The following is a 14,342-nucleotide window of genomic DNA, read 5'->3' as shown; positions in this document are numbered from 1 at the left end:
TTCACTATGAAATGCTCGCGATGATGAATTAACGTTAGTTAAACTTGGCCAGCATTCAGCTGCGGGGACAGAACTTTGCATTTTAGTAAATTAGTGTAGTGGTACTTGCCTTGCAAAGTGGCACGAAGTGGGGCCAAGCCTTTAGTGAATTTGCCCCCAGTAGTGAGCATTTTGCACAAACATCTAACATTCCCTTTTTCTCTGTAATAATAAAACAGTACCTTGAACTTGATCCCAACTAAAATATAATTAATCCTTATTGGAGGCAAAACAATCCTATTGGGTTTATTTCATGTTTAAATATTTTTTTAGCTAAAAACTAGCACCGGCTTCCCTTAGATCTTTTTCTTCAAAGTCTTGCCCATTGATAAATTTGCCTCTAAATGTTAGGTGGTAAATATATATATATATATGTTTTGTGCATATTATATTTTTACTTTGCTGAAATAAGGCATTTTCTATATCTATTAAAGGCATGGGATCCATTATCTGGAAAACCCGTTATCCAGAAAGATCCAAATTACGGAAATGATTTCCTTTTTCTCTGTAATAATAAAACAGTAGCTTGTACTTGATCCCAACTAAGATATAATTAATCCTTATTGGAAGCAAAACCAGCCTATTGGGTTTATTTAATTTCTATTAATTAATTACTTGATTTTCTAGTAGACTTAAGGTATGAAGATGCAAATTACAGAAAGATCTGTTATCCAGAAAACCCCAGGTTCCCGAGCATTTTTGATAACAGGTCCCATGCCTGTATTATATTTTTTTAATAACAGAAATATGACAGATGTTCAAGGGAAAAAGCTGTAAGACATTCACATTGCTGCACGTCGCATGACACCTAGTGGAAATAAACCAAAAGCACTATTATTCAAATATTCAGCCTCTTCGTATCTTGCGCCTCCCATACAAACTCACTGATTTGCTTTCATAAAAATATTCTTGTCATTGATATATATTTACACAAGCTAAACACATGCACTGGCAAAGGTTTTCTACTCTTTTTGTGTATAAATAATGCATGTTTATTGTTTTCAGCAACTCTCTAGAATACAGGGTAGATAAAATGATTGCATAAAGAAATTCCCCCAGCCTATGATGGACACTTGAAGCTAAATCTAAGGGTGGGGCTTAGATGGAGGGGGTACCACTCTCTTCCACTATCAGGAGGGTGGTGGGCAGTGGTGGGCTACCTAGGGCACTGCCAGGCATATAAATCACACTACATAGGGGTTAGAATAAGAATAGGGCTGCCCACTGATCAGAAAAGTATGTGTAAAGGTGGTCAAACATGGAGAGATCCGCTCGTTTGGCAATGTCTAGTGATGCGCCGTTTGGCTTCGCCGAAAAATTAGCGAATTTCGCGCGAAACGGCGAAAAATTCGCGAAATGGCGCCGGCATCTATTTTTTTTGACGACGGCGAATTTTTGACGCAAATTTTCGCGGGCGTTTCGCGAATTTATTCGCTGGCGGCGAATCGCGCAAATTCGCCACGAATTCGCGCCTGGCGAATAAATTCGCCCATCACTAGCAATGTCGCCAAACGAGCGGATCTCTCCCCTATATGCCCACCTAGGGCCCAGCGATCAGATCCTAATGATGCCTAACGGGTGGTCGGATCACGGGACCGCATCAATGAACAGATGCGGCCGCGATCCAACGGGATTTTTTAGCCCTGTCCGATCGACATCTGGCCGACTTTCGGCCAGATATCGATCGGGGAAACCAGTCGGAGGGCCCCATACACTCTCGGTCGGTCTTATCGGCCCGTGTATGTCCACCTTTACAGTATGTGTTCATTGTCAATACAATACAGTACATCCAATGACAAGTTAGACTTCTTTGCATTTTTTGGCATATGCCAAACTGGGGTAGGCTTGGAAGAAGGGCACATTCCATTGTTATTTTGTGCTCATTTTGTCTATGCATTAGCAGAAACAGAATAATTTAAAAGAAAATACAGATATGAGACCTGTTATCTAGAGCAGATGGTATTCCAGGATCTTTCAGTTATTTGTATCTCCATATCTGAGCCTACAAAAAAAAACAATTTAAAAAATAATACATTTTTGAATTGTTTTGCCTCCAATAAGGATTAATTATATCTGGGTTGTGATCAAATACAAGGTACTGTTTTATTATGACCTGGAAAATACCTTGAAAATTAAAAATTTTAATTGATTAAAATGGAGTCTATGGCAGATGACCTTCCCGGAATTTGGAGCTTTGTAGATAATGTGTTTCTGAATAATGGATTCCACACCAATAATTTTAAAAGTATTTCTCATAATCAGCATTTTAACCAATAATCTATGCTATGCCTGCCACCTTCTACAGCTACATCAAGTGGGCAACCAAAGAAAAAGCACCTGGAGCTCCAGGCCTGAGGATTCTTTTGACCAACATCATCACTTTTGTGCTATTGGGTTAAACTCTAAGGCACAAGGTTGGTAGCATCCTACTAGTCGTATCTAGCTGCATGGGTTGAAAAATAATGAGACTGACTAAAATATAATATATAAACTACAGGAAAGATTTGCCATATAGTCATAGTCAGATCAGAATCTCCAGTGTAGGATTGCCCTCTGCTCCTCGACAAATAAAAGAGTCTTCAATTAGTGAAAATGGGTGTCATGTTTCCCCTGCCTGTAAAATGCTTGATTTCCCATAAGGTCCCTCACCCTACTCCCAGAATGTAAGAAGCACATGCCCAAACCCAAGTGTTGCCCCTTGTCTAGTCAAGGTTCCTCCTCCTAAGCTTCTCTACAGAAGAGCCCCATTAACTTTAAACAATAAACAAAATGTATATTTATTGTCGCAAAGATGTGCCATATGTTTCAGATTTTAAATTATAAAGTTAATTCATCCTCATGTTTAACATGGTGACTGCATGGTAACATGGATTAAAGGAGAACTAAAGCATAACTAAAGAAGTAGCTAGAAATGTTATACAGTACATTATGTTTTGTGCTTCTGTACCAGACCAAGGCAACCACAGAACTTTAGCAATAAAGATCTGTGTCTCCAAAGATGCAACAGTAGCTCCCCATTGTAAGGAAGGCTTACCCTGGTGGCTTAGTGGGCAGCGGGGTCCACCGCCGCGTTCTCGGCTTCTTCTGGGCCGTGCGCCGCGCGCACGTTCGGCATTTAAAGGCGCAGTCGCGCTGGTGTCATCACGCCAGCGCGCAATTGGCGCGAGATTCAAATGTATATAAAGCCCATTTAGATTACAGGACCTTGCCCATTGTTAGGTTCAATTAGCTTGTTTCTGGGTGTTGATTACCTGTGATTCCTGTTTGACCTACTGTGTTTGACCCTTGCCTGCCTGCTTACTACTCTGACCTCTCCAATCCTGACCTTGCCTGCCTGCTTACTACTCTGACCTCTCCAATCCTGACCTTGCCTGCCTGAAACTACTCTGACCTCTCCAATCCTGACCTTGCCTGCCTGAAACTACTCTGACCTCTCCAATCCTGAAACCTTGCCTGTCTTCCGACTATTCTGCGATCTCCTGATTCTGGCCTGTCTGACTATTCTAACTGCTTGTGCTGGCCCGGCCTGCCGGTTCCTGGTGGCTTCCTATCTTCCAGCATCCTTGTAAACAGTCGTGCCCTATTGCCTGCCAGAACTTATGCCTTGCACCTCTCATTGAGTCCAGGTGGCATCTGAGTAAGCCGAGGGCTCCTCCTGAGGCCAAAGGCGGTCACTTAACTGGTGAAGTACGAGCCAAGACCAGGGTGCTTGGCATCTGTTCTGGTGTTGGGTGCCGACCGTGACACCCATCTTCTTTTCTGCTGATTCACTGCACATGCTCTGTCCTGCTGTCACTTACTGAGCTTAGGGAGCAAACTCAAAATATTTTATTATTTTAATATTTTATATTTTAACAATGTTTTTTTAGTATAAAATCTGAATTTTTAGTGGAAAAAAGAAATCACGATTTTTTCTGGATTTATTATACCTCAAGGATGGAAAAAGTCCAAATCTGAAAATCTGGGATCTCAGACCTGCCAAAGTTGCATATAAGTCAATGGGAGAAGTCCCAAGAATATTTTGATCTGTGCTCGGTTTCGTGCAATAATCCGAAGTTTTTGGGTGGAAATTCCAAAAAAATGGTAAAATTTGTATTTTTCACAATTTTTTGTGATTTTTTCCCACAAACAAAATTTTCTTGAAATTAAACAAAATTTTTCTTGAATTAATAAATAAGCCAAAAAAACCTGTGCGGATTTGGTCGGAGTTTTTTTCAGAAAATATTGACATAAATTTGGACTTAAAATAACACCCATAGAATAAAAATGTCACGATATTAGGCTGACCAGTGCAACTAGCATCAAAATGTAATAATTAGTCTTGTAGCATCAGCTTATATTACAGACCAACCTCATTTTTTGCTGGATAATTAGTGATGACCCCTAAGCTTAGCTTCTCAACAGCTGCTCAGAGCCCACTGAGCATGTGAGTGTCACAGACACTTTCCAAGATGGTGACCCCCTGTGACAAGTTTGAAGTCCTGGATCATTGCTGCTATTGACAAGCTGAAACTTTAGGCTGGTGCAATAAGTTCAGTATATAAAATATGGCATATTTAGACATATTCATTTTTAGGGTTTACTTCTCCTTTAAAGGAGCAAGACCATGAACATGTTATAATGGAATTTACATAAAGAAGATTACCTATCTTGCACCTTTGCCAGAAAGCATAACTGGGAGAAGCGTCCTCTCTATCTCCTAAATTGGACAATATTTGTATGTATGTAATCTGTATGTTGATATAACCCCATTTTTGTTGTACAATACTGGAAAATATACTGGTGCTATATAAATATGTGCAGCTGGTGATAATGATATTTTTATGGCACATTCCTGTACTTTTTCAGATAGGGCAGTTAATGCATACTGGATCTATTGTATATTATCTGTGTCATAGAACACAATAAGTTGACCATGGAAGTTGTAACTGATAGAAATAAACAAATAAATAAATTGCAATGAAAATACCAGGACTTAAAATGTAATGTTATGTTATCCCAGGGAAGACCCTGAATGGAATCCTTACATTAATGTCTATTATGGTTATTTTATATTACATTCTGAGTGGAAATACCAGTGGTCAAATCAAATAAGATGATTGTATTCAGTTATTCAGTCGAGCCTTTATGAAGGATCCCCTGATGCAGCTTTAATTGTTATAAATACAAGTCCATTCAATGCAGAAAGTACATATCGGATAGGCAGGAGAATATGGATATCTCTATATGATATCTCTATATGATATCTCTATGGGTTTAATAGACTTATTCCCCTCTCTTCTCAAGACTCTTAATGGTTTAATCATCATGCAGAAATGTTGCACAACGGTGGGGTTTACTCTGTGTACTTGTGTCACAACTTGTTGGCTGTGAAAAAAAAAAAAAAACATGCTTTTACATGGAATTAAAGGAAGCTGTAAAGGATGAATCATGTTCCTCGGGCTAGCTAAGGCATCCAGGTATCATATAAATAGGCATGTTCAACACATGGAAATTCAGAGCAAGGTTGGAAACTTCAACATTGAAGCGGTAAACTCCAAGAAACAGATAACCAGCCAAGAGCAGCTATGAAGTCCTGGATTCTTTTGCTGCTGTGTATAGCATGTTGCACGGCATTCCCTGCTGGGACCCTGACAGACACAGAAAAGAATGATGGGAAGTTTGCTGAGGTAAGTAGATTGGTTTTCATGTCTATGTTTTTATCTATCTTTCCATCTATACATCCACTATCTATCCATCCATTATTTATCTATATATCTATCTATGATCTAACGTCTTTGTGTCTAATCTATTTATCATTTATGTGTCTGTCAACCCTTTTATCTGTCAATATATCCAATTGATTGGTCTTTATCTCATGTTTTCTCTGCCTGTCTCTTTATCTAGCTGCCTACACTATCTGTCTATTCATCCATCCATCCATCCATTATCTATCTATGTATCTCTCCATCCATCATTCTATCTATCTTTCTATCTATCTATTCTAAATCTATCTATTATCTATCTATCTATCTATCTATCTATCTATCTAATATCTATATATCATCTATCTATCTATCTTTCCATCTATCCATCTATCTATCTATCTATCTATCTATCTATCTATCTATCTATCTATCTATCTATCTAATCTATCTATCTATCTATCTATCTATCTATCTATCTATCTAATCTATCTATCTATCCTATCTATCCTATCTATCTATCCTATCTATCTATCTATCTGTCCATCCATCTATCTATCCATCTATTATCTCTCTCTGTCTTATATCTATTTATCTATATCTATATATATATATATATATATAATTTGGCCTATTTGTAAACCTACCCATACCCTATGGGGAGTTATTTATCAAAGTCCGAATGTATCTCAATATTTTCTGGAAAAAAAACTCTAACCAAATCCGCACGGGTTTTTCTGTCTTATTTATTAATGCACTTTCCCAAAAATCCGATAAAAATACAAATTTTACGAATCTGTTGGAATTTCCAACCGAAAACTCTGATTTTTTTCTGATTTTTGCCCTAAAACTTCGGATTATTGCAAGAATAGAAGCACAGATAAAAAAATTGTTGGGACTTCTCCCACTGACTTATACGCAACCTCAGCAGGTCTGAGATACCGGATTTTCGGATTCAGACTTTTTCCATCCTTGGGGTCAAATAAATTCCAAAGAATCCACTAAAAATTTGGATTTTATACTAAAACAACATGAAGTTTTCAGGTTTTTGGCATTCAGAGTTTAGTAAATAATCCCCTATGTGTCTATTTACTATATTAAGTCTGTTATCCAATTGAATTTTTTTTTCTCTGCCTGTTTCTTTTTCTATTTGCCTATGGTATCTATCTGTCTGTCTATCCATATATTATTCTATTTCTAGCTATTTATCTATTGCTTTTATTGCAAGGTTTACAATACAATACAAAGTACAGAACTGATTTTAGTGCATAGTGAAATTACAGTATAATCAGTTAATAAGCTAACCTCCAGATTTACTGTTAGTACCCAAGGCTTAGTAAAAAGCACAGTAAAATGAAAACTATTCATTGGATTTGATGCTAACTAAGCTAACATAAATGTGTGCTCATAGGAAAACAACCTTATTGGAATGTACAGTGTGTAAATGTTTTTAGTAGCCTTAAGGCAAGTTGTTTCTCATGATGAAAGCAAAACTTTCCACCCAGAACGCAGTCATTCAGAGCATTTAAAACATGTACTCAGTAAACACTTTTGTTGTTTTCAAACAAGCTAATGATTTGAAATCTTATAAAGATGCTGTAGTTGTAGGAAACTGATTATTTTGAAGTCTAAAAATTGGCACCAGGAACTGGCAACAAGAGCCATCCTGCCTAGCTGATCATTTACACAAGTAGTAATACAATAGTAGTAGTAATACAATAGAATCAAGAGTCTAAAGAGTCTACTAATCACTTAGAGAAACATAAGTTTCTTGCAGTAGGGTGTTAAACTCAACCCATTGTTTCACACCTTCCCAGGAGTTCTTGAAAAAATACTTCAGCCTTCAGACAGACGGGCTCCGCCTTGCAAAAAAGAAGGGCAGCAATGCATTTTCAGAGAAAATCCGTGAAATGCAAGACTTCTATGGTTTGGAGGTCACTGGAACACTGGACGAAGAAACCTTAGATGTGATGCAACAACCTCGTTGTGGGATTTCTGACGTGGGCAATTTTAGAGCCTTCCCTGGAAACCCTGTGTGGAAGAAGAAAGACCTGACATACAGGTACACAACGGAGTATAAAGGCCCCTTTAACATATTATAACTATTATTGTGAAGTCAAACGGAATCTTATTTACCTACGTTGCTGCCAACTAGCTAGTGACACTTACATTTGTCCATGCTTCATAAGGATTGAATATGTTACATTTGATCAAATGACTTTAATGCTAAATTGCTTTACTTTCACAAAGCAACAGCTCTGTTCCACTTTATAGCTGAGATACTAGCTCTACAGAGCATTTAGACTGCAGTTATCTGAACCCCAAGGCTTGGATCACTGCAGGGTTCTGAGTCCTCATCAGGTTACTTAGCAAAGTGCTTGACATAACAAGGGCAGAAACAACCCCATAGCAGCTTTAAAATATGTAATTTCATAATATTTAATCAAAGAAAACTGTCCAGTTGTAGAATTTCATACATATTATAGAATTATGATTATGTTACTAATTTAATCACACCTTTCCCGCAGAATTCTGAACTATACCCCAGATATGACCAGGGAGGAGGTGGATCGGGCCATTCAAAAGGCTTTCAAGGTCTGGAGTGATGTTACCCCACTAACCTTCACAAGGGTCAATGATGGTGTCGCTGATATTGAGATCTCATTTGCAGCTCAAGGTATCTATTATTTTGTAATGTATGGTACAGTCTCTGTAATTACAGTAGAAACCCCATTTTACATCCCCTGATTTTAAGTTTTCCGTCATTTTACATTGTTGTTTTGTGGTCCCACCTATATATTATGCATAATACATTTTCCTGATTTTACATTTTCCTGGATTTTACACCCTTTTTTTCTGGTCCCCTGAAAAAAGTAAAATGGGGGTTCTACTGTACTTTTTACAAATACCAATAATATTTCTTAATATTCTTTCCCTACAGTTCATAATGATTTTTATCCTTTTGATGGCCCCTATGGTACCCTGGCACATGCATTTGCCCCTGGAAATAACATTGGAGGGGATGCACATTTTGACGAAGACGAAGACTGGACAAGTGGATCAGTTGGTAGGTCTTTATATATTCCCTAAAAGCAACTGGCAACCCACTGCTCCCAGGAGATTAAACAGGGAAGATGAGGGACATTGCATAATTGAAAATATACCAAATGTTGATGTGCACTTTCACTTTTTCTGAAGGTTTCAACTTGTTCCTTGTGGCTGCTCATGAGTTTGGTCATTCACTTGGGCTCTTCCATTCTAATGACCCTAGTGCCCTTATGTACCCAACCTACCATTACGTCGATCCCAGTACATTCCAGCTTCCTCAGGATGACGTCAATGGAATCCAGTCGCTATATGGTAAGGAAAAACAATGTCCAGTTACTTGCGAATCTTGACACTCGTGTACAATATTTTAGTTTTTGGGCTCGTAATTCAATGGCAATGAACAATCAATTGAAGGTCCTAACAGTGAAGACCCAGTAAAAGTAGACTGAGACTCTGCATAACATGAGTGCAGCAAGAACATATTTTTGCATAAATGCTTAAAAAAATATTTTTATAACTTACATGTTATATTGAAATATGCTGCACTGTTTATCTGCTTTAGAAAAAAAATCCTGATATCTTTACTCAATAAATCCCATGACTTATGTCTTCTATCAATTGACAGGAGCAAGGACAAAGCCTGCTGAACCATCAACACCAAGCAACCCAACAAACTGCCCCCCAAACATAACATTTGATGCTATAACAACATTGCGTGGGGAAATTTTGTTCTTTAAACACAGGTAAATCCTATTTTTGTTCCCTGTTTGATAAATGTTAATTTAGGTTTCCATGAAATGACAAAAACAATGTAAATACAATTTACGTTATCATTATTTAGATCCTTCTGGCGTAAGATCCCCAATAATTCAGAAATTGAGCATCATGAGATCAGGACATTCTGGAGTTCTCTTCCCAGTGGAATTCAGGCAGCCTATGAAAATCAGGAAAAGGACCAAGTGCTTCTCTTTAAAGGTACATTATTTTATACTTTTCTCACTGATGAATATGAAGTTATTCAATCATCCAGGTCATGGTATATCTTATATAAGTAATTCAACTGGGCTGAGTTATCATTGAAGACGTTTCAGTACTCATCCGAGCAGCTTCATCAGTTCAACTGGTGTGGGAAGTCCTCAGCATTTTCTGATATTCTAGAACTTTTTTACTTGCCTTCTTCATCCACTCCATTAAAGGGCATATGAGAGCTACTAAAAGAGCAATGGAAAAGGCATGCCATTGCCAACTAAAACAAAATGAGGTTGTTCCTTAAAGGAGAAGGAAAGTTACAGAGACTGTATTGCCAATAGATTAGCAGCAATAATGCAAGCTATAACACTATATGTATTCTGCAGAATGTTTTACCATAGCTGAGTAAACAGCTCTAGAAGCTCTCTCTGTTTGTTTGGGATAGCAGCTGCCATATTAGATTGGTGTGACATCACTTCCTGCCTGAGTCTCTCCCTGCCCATTCATAGCTCTGGGCTCAGATTACAGCAGGGAGGGGGGAAAGGTAGGGGGAGAGGGAGAGAGGAGCTAACTGAGCATGCTCAAGCCCTGCCCTGGAGGTTTAAGCTGAAAACAGGAAGTCCGATACAGAAGCCCATGTGTACACAATAGAAGAACAGTGTTTCTTTTGACAGAGGTCTCAGAGCAGCATTAATTTGAGTGTTTACTGGTATTTATATAGACCTTTCTGGTAAAGCTTACTTAATTTTATCCTTTCCTTCTCCTTTAACTGCACATATGCAGTTGATCATCTGGGTTACTAAACCAATAACTGCCAAAAGGGTAATGTTCTCATATTCTACATATACCTTCCAATAAGACTGTATGGTCTTAACGAGGCCTCGTACCTCAGGCATCCGGCACCACACAGTTCTCATATGCAGAATGGTTACCAAAGGGATCAGACAGGCTTTTTCCTCACCTTATTATACTGAAGGAAAATGCCACCTACAGGGCCTAAAGAAGCTTCTTGTCTCCCTTGCCTGGCCATACATGACGAATGTATGGGGTACTCAGCTCTGAATGCCCAACCAGTATCTGGCCAAAAATCAGTCAAATTTATATTAGACAGGATTTAAAATCCCACTGGGTGAGGACTGCATCAGTGCATGGATATAGTCCTCATCTTCTAGGTCCCTGAAGACCTACTGTATGATCAAAACTGTGCCAACAACCTTGCCAAATGAGTGGATCTTTACATACTTACATGGCCATTTTTAGCCTTCAGTCTCAGCAGACATGTTTATTGGTGTTATTGTGCTTATAATGTTATTACAAGAAGCCAGGAAGGTGCATGACCCAATGTGCAAGGTTTAATGACCTGACAAATCTTTTGCATTTCTTATAGCCTAAACAAATAAATGCAACATATGTTAGCAGAGGTAGTCACCGGTACTAAGTACAATTCTGCTAGAATTTTAAAGATATGTTAATAATCAGAAACATTTCCTTGATTTTACATAGGAACAAAATACTGGGCTCTTAAAGGCTATGACATTGAGGAGGGATTCCCAAAGAGCATCTACCAACTTGGATTTCCCCAGACTGTAAAGAAAATTGATGCAGCTGTACACGTTGAAGAAACGGGAAAAACATACTTCTTTGTTAATGATCAGTATTGGAGGTAAGACCACCATCATTTCTTAAAATAAATAAATGAACTTGTAGATTTGCTCCTGCCTCAGATATATGCTAAGAAGGGACATCTCCAGATTTCATTTTCTGTCCACACAGAAAACATCCTGTGACTGTCCAAACTAAACCCTGAAGTGCCAAAGCTTGGACAGTAAAGTCCAATTGACCAAGCTGTGTAACCAAATCTGTACATTCATGGCTACCTTGTAGAGAGACAAATACTTTATTATCAATTTTTACTCCTTTACAGTTATGATGAAGAAAAATTGCAAATGGATAAAGACTCTCCTCGGAGCATCATTAATGGTTTCCCAGGTGTTCCAAACAAGGTGCAAGCAGTCTTCCAGTCAAATGGTGAGTAGACCCATTCACTTTCGTTGAAACACATAACATTATAAAAAGGAAATAATTATTAAATATTTGGATTACTTGAATAAAATGGAGTCTATGGGAGATGACTTTCTGGATAACAGGTTAATGTAAATATACCATATGGGATCTGTTACCCGGAAATCTGTTATCCGATTTGGAAAAAGGCGTGTCCCATAGGCTCTATTTTGTCCAAATAATCAAAATTTTTAAAAATGATTTCCTTTTTCTCTGTAATAATAAAACAGAAGCTTGTACTTGATTCTAAACTAAGATATAATTAATCATTATGGGAAGCAAAACCAGCCTGTTGGGATTATTTAATGTTTACATGATTTTTCAGTCGACTTATGGTATAAAGATCTAAATTACGGAAATATCCGTTATGCGGAAAGCCCCAGATCCCGAGCATTCTTCATAACAGGTCCCAATACCTGTATATATATATTTTTACATGAATTATTAGAAACAAACTTAAATGATCAGGCTGGTCAAGTTATTAATCAATGTTCGGTACAATAGAATCTTCAGATCCCTGAATTGACTTTTCCTTGTGGTACATTTCAGGAATGCTCTATTTCTTCAATGGCAATCGACAGTACGAATTCAGCATAACGAAGAAGAGAGTCTTGCGCCTGCTAAAGCACACCAGTTGGTTGAACTGCTAATCCAGAGACACCAGCAGTGATGCAAGCAATCTAATGAACAGCGTTCAATAAGCACCTTATGCTCTTTTTAACATTTAATTTAATTTTTAATTTATATAAACATAAATATTTGTGTTGTTTTGTATTATTATAATATGCATTCTACATTTTTTGGTATTTATGTTTTATATTAAGTCTATTAAATGTATTCATTTTTCAAAAGATCTGTAGCGGGGGTTTGTTTCTTGTAGACAACAAATACACAATTGCTTGTGTGTGTGTGTTTAGCATTCAGCTAAAAGAGGAACATTGCTAATAACATCTGGTGATAGACAGATGGTACTCAATATCCATTGACAGTGTTATTTATAAGTTATAAAAAGTCACACCAAGGAGTTCTGTGACCATATAAAAACACCACAGGTCTACCTTTTTACATTGTAATTAGCTTATGTTATTCATAAGCAGTGTCGGACTGGGATGCCAGGAATACCAGAAAACCTTAGATTGTGGACCCACTTTCCAAACTATTATTCCTCCTCTCCTCACTCAACCTTTTTATTCTCCTAGTTTTATCAATTTACTTACTATATTCTTCCATTATTAGACATTTTTTCCCATAAAGAAATAGGTAATGACCATGAAATAGGCTAAATGGTTAGAAGCAATAGGGTCCACTGACACCTGGGCCCACCGGGAGTTTTCCTGGTGGACTAGTCCGACACTGCTGGTAAGGTTAGTCTTTAGAATATCCATATCCCATTTTTACTTACATAACTGCAGCAATGGCATAAGAATAGGCACTCAGCCTCTATGAGGCCATTATGTCACTAGCAACTGCAGTATTAATAATAATAATTGTAACGCTAATTTGGCTAGGCAGACCAAAAAGAAGTTAATGTCCAGCTAGTGATAGGAGCATGGGTTACATGTGACTCAACACTTCAGGCTAGGACCTTTTGCTAAGTGGAAGATTTCAGGAATGATGTAGTGCAACTACAACTCTCAGGCTACTGTGCAATAAAAATAGGAATAATGGATGCCAGGAGGTTCTTATGGTGAAACAAATGAGTAACAAGTTTATTTGTACCAAGACAAATGACCACAGGTTTACTTACAGTCAGAGGTATATGCAAGTGGTATTATCAGGCTGAAACAGGTTGGATCACACAGCTGAGGAATGTGACTCCCATAAGGCATTGTAAGGAACATCACTAGGCAGATCTTACCTTTAAGTGTTCCGGATACCACCCAGTGGAGTGATCAGGGAGAAGGAATCTAAGCCTGATGCCCTATCCACTGTGATCCCTTCACAAAAGGCGATTTAGGAGCCTTGGGAAGCTACTCCCTGCTACAGATCCTTGATGGAGCACAAATCTGCTTTTACTAGCTGTACTCTCTAACTTACTCTCCTAGAGAGTCTATAACAGATATAACCCTGTCTCTAGCCAACCTCGTTCACTGAGTTCCGTGGTCTCCGACTCAGACACTAGAGGTTCAGGTCCCTCCAGGGCAAAAGGCTTTACTGGGCATTGGTGTATCCAGGATCAATGGGAACAACCAGTCAATCAGGACACCAGCAGCCAAAGAGGAAGATCCACCCGTTTCCAAACACTATATGGAATTGTGGTAGGAAGTAGTCATTACATCTCTTGGCCATTAACACTGGATATCTAAATACTTAAGCTAGATACATGGGCTTTTGCCCAGCAACTAGGGAAAATGAGGAAGGGTAGGGATTTAAAGCCATAGGGGCATATGAAACCTATGGGTCCCTACATAATAATAATAAATTCTTATTTATATACAGTATTTTTATGTGTTTTGACATGTGCATTGTACATTTATCCTTTTTTGCAGGGGGAAAAAATTGTCCTTTTGGGCTCTGCCCCATGCTTTTGGTGCCCTGGGG

The 14,342-nt window shown here is 38.2% G+C and overlaps 1 protein-coding gene across 1 annotated transcript; it reads left to right on the top strand.

Moving 5' to 3' along the window:
* The first annotated feature begins 5,536 nt into the window (after window positions 1-5,536).
* mmp8.S (matrix metallopeptidase 8 S homeolog) lies at window positions 5,537-12,648 on the top strand. Its single transcript, NM_001095034.2, is given in 10 exon segments — window positions 5,537-5,708; window positions 7,541-7,785; window positions 8,252-8,400; window positions 8,665-8,790; window positions 8,922-9,083; window positions 9,397-9,514; window positions 9,613-9,746; window positions 11,244-11,403; window positions 11,665-11,768; window positions 12,351-12,648. Coding segments are annotated over 10 exon segments (1,401 nt in total). The 5' UTR covers window positions 5,537-5,606; the 3' UTR covers window positions 12,452-12,648.
* The last annotated feature ends 1,694 nt before the right edge of the window (window positions 12,649-14,342 follow it).

This window comes from Xenopus laevis, chromosome 2S (assembly GCF_017654675.1).
Source record: "Xenopus laevis strain J_2021 chromosome 2S, Xenopus_laevis_v10.1, whole genome shotgun sequence".
NCBI lineage: Eukaryota > Metazoa > Chordata > Amphibia > Anura > Pipidae > Xenopus > Xenopus laevis.
Note: the sequence above shows the minus strand (reverse complement) of the source record. Positions and strands in the feature narration are given on the sequence as shown.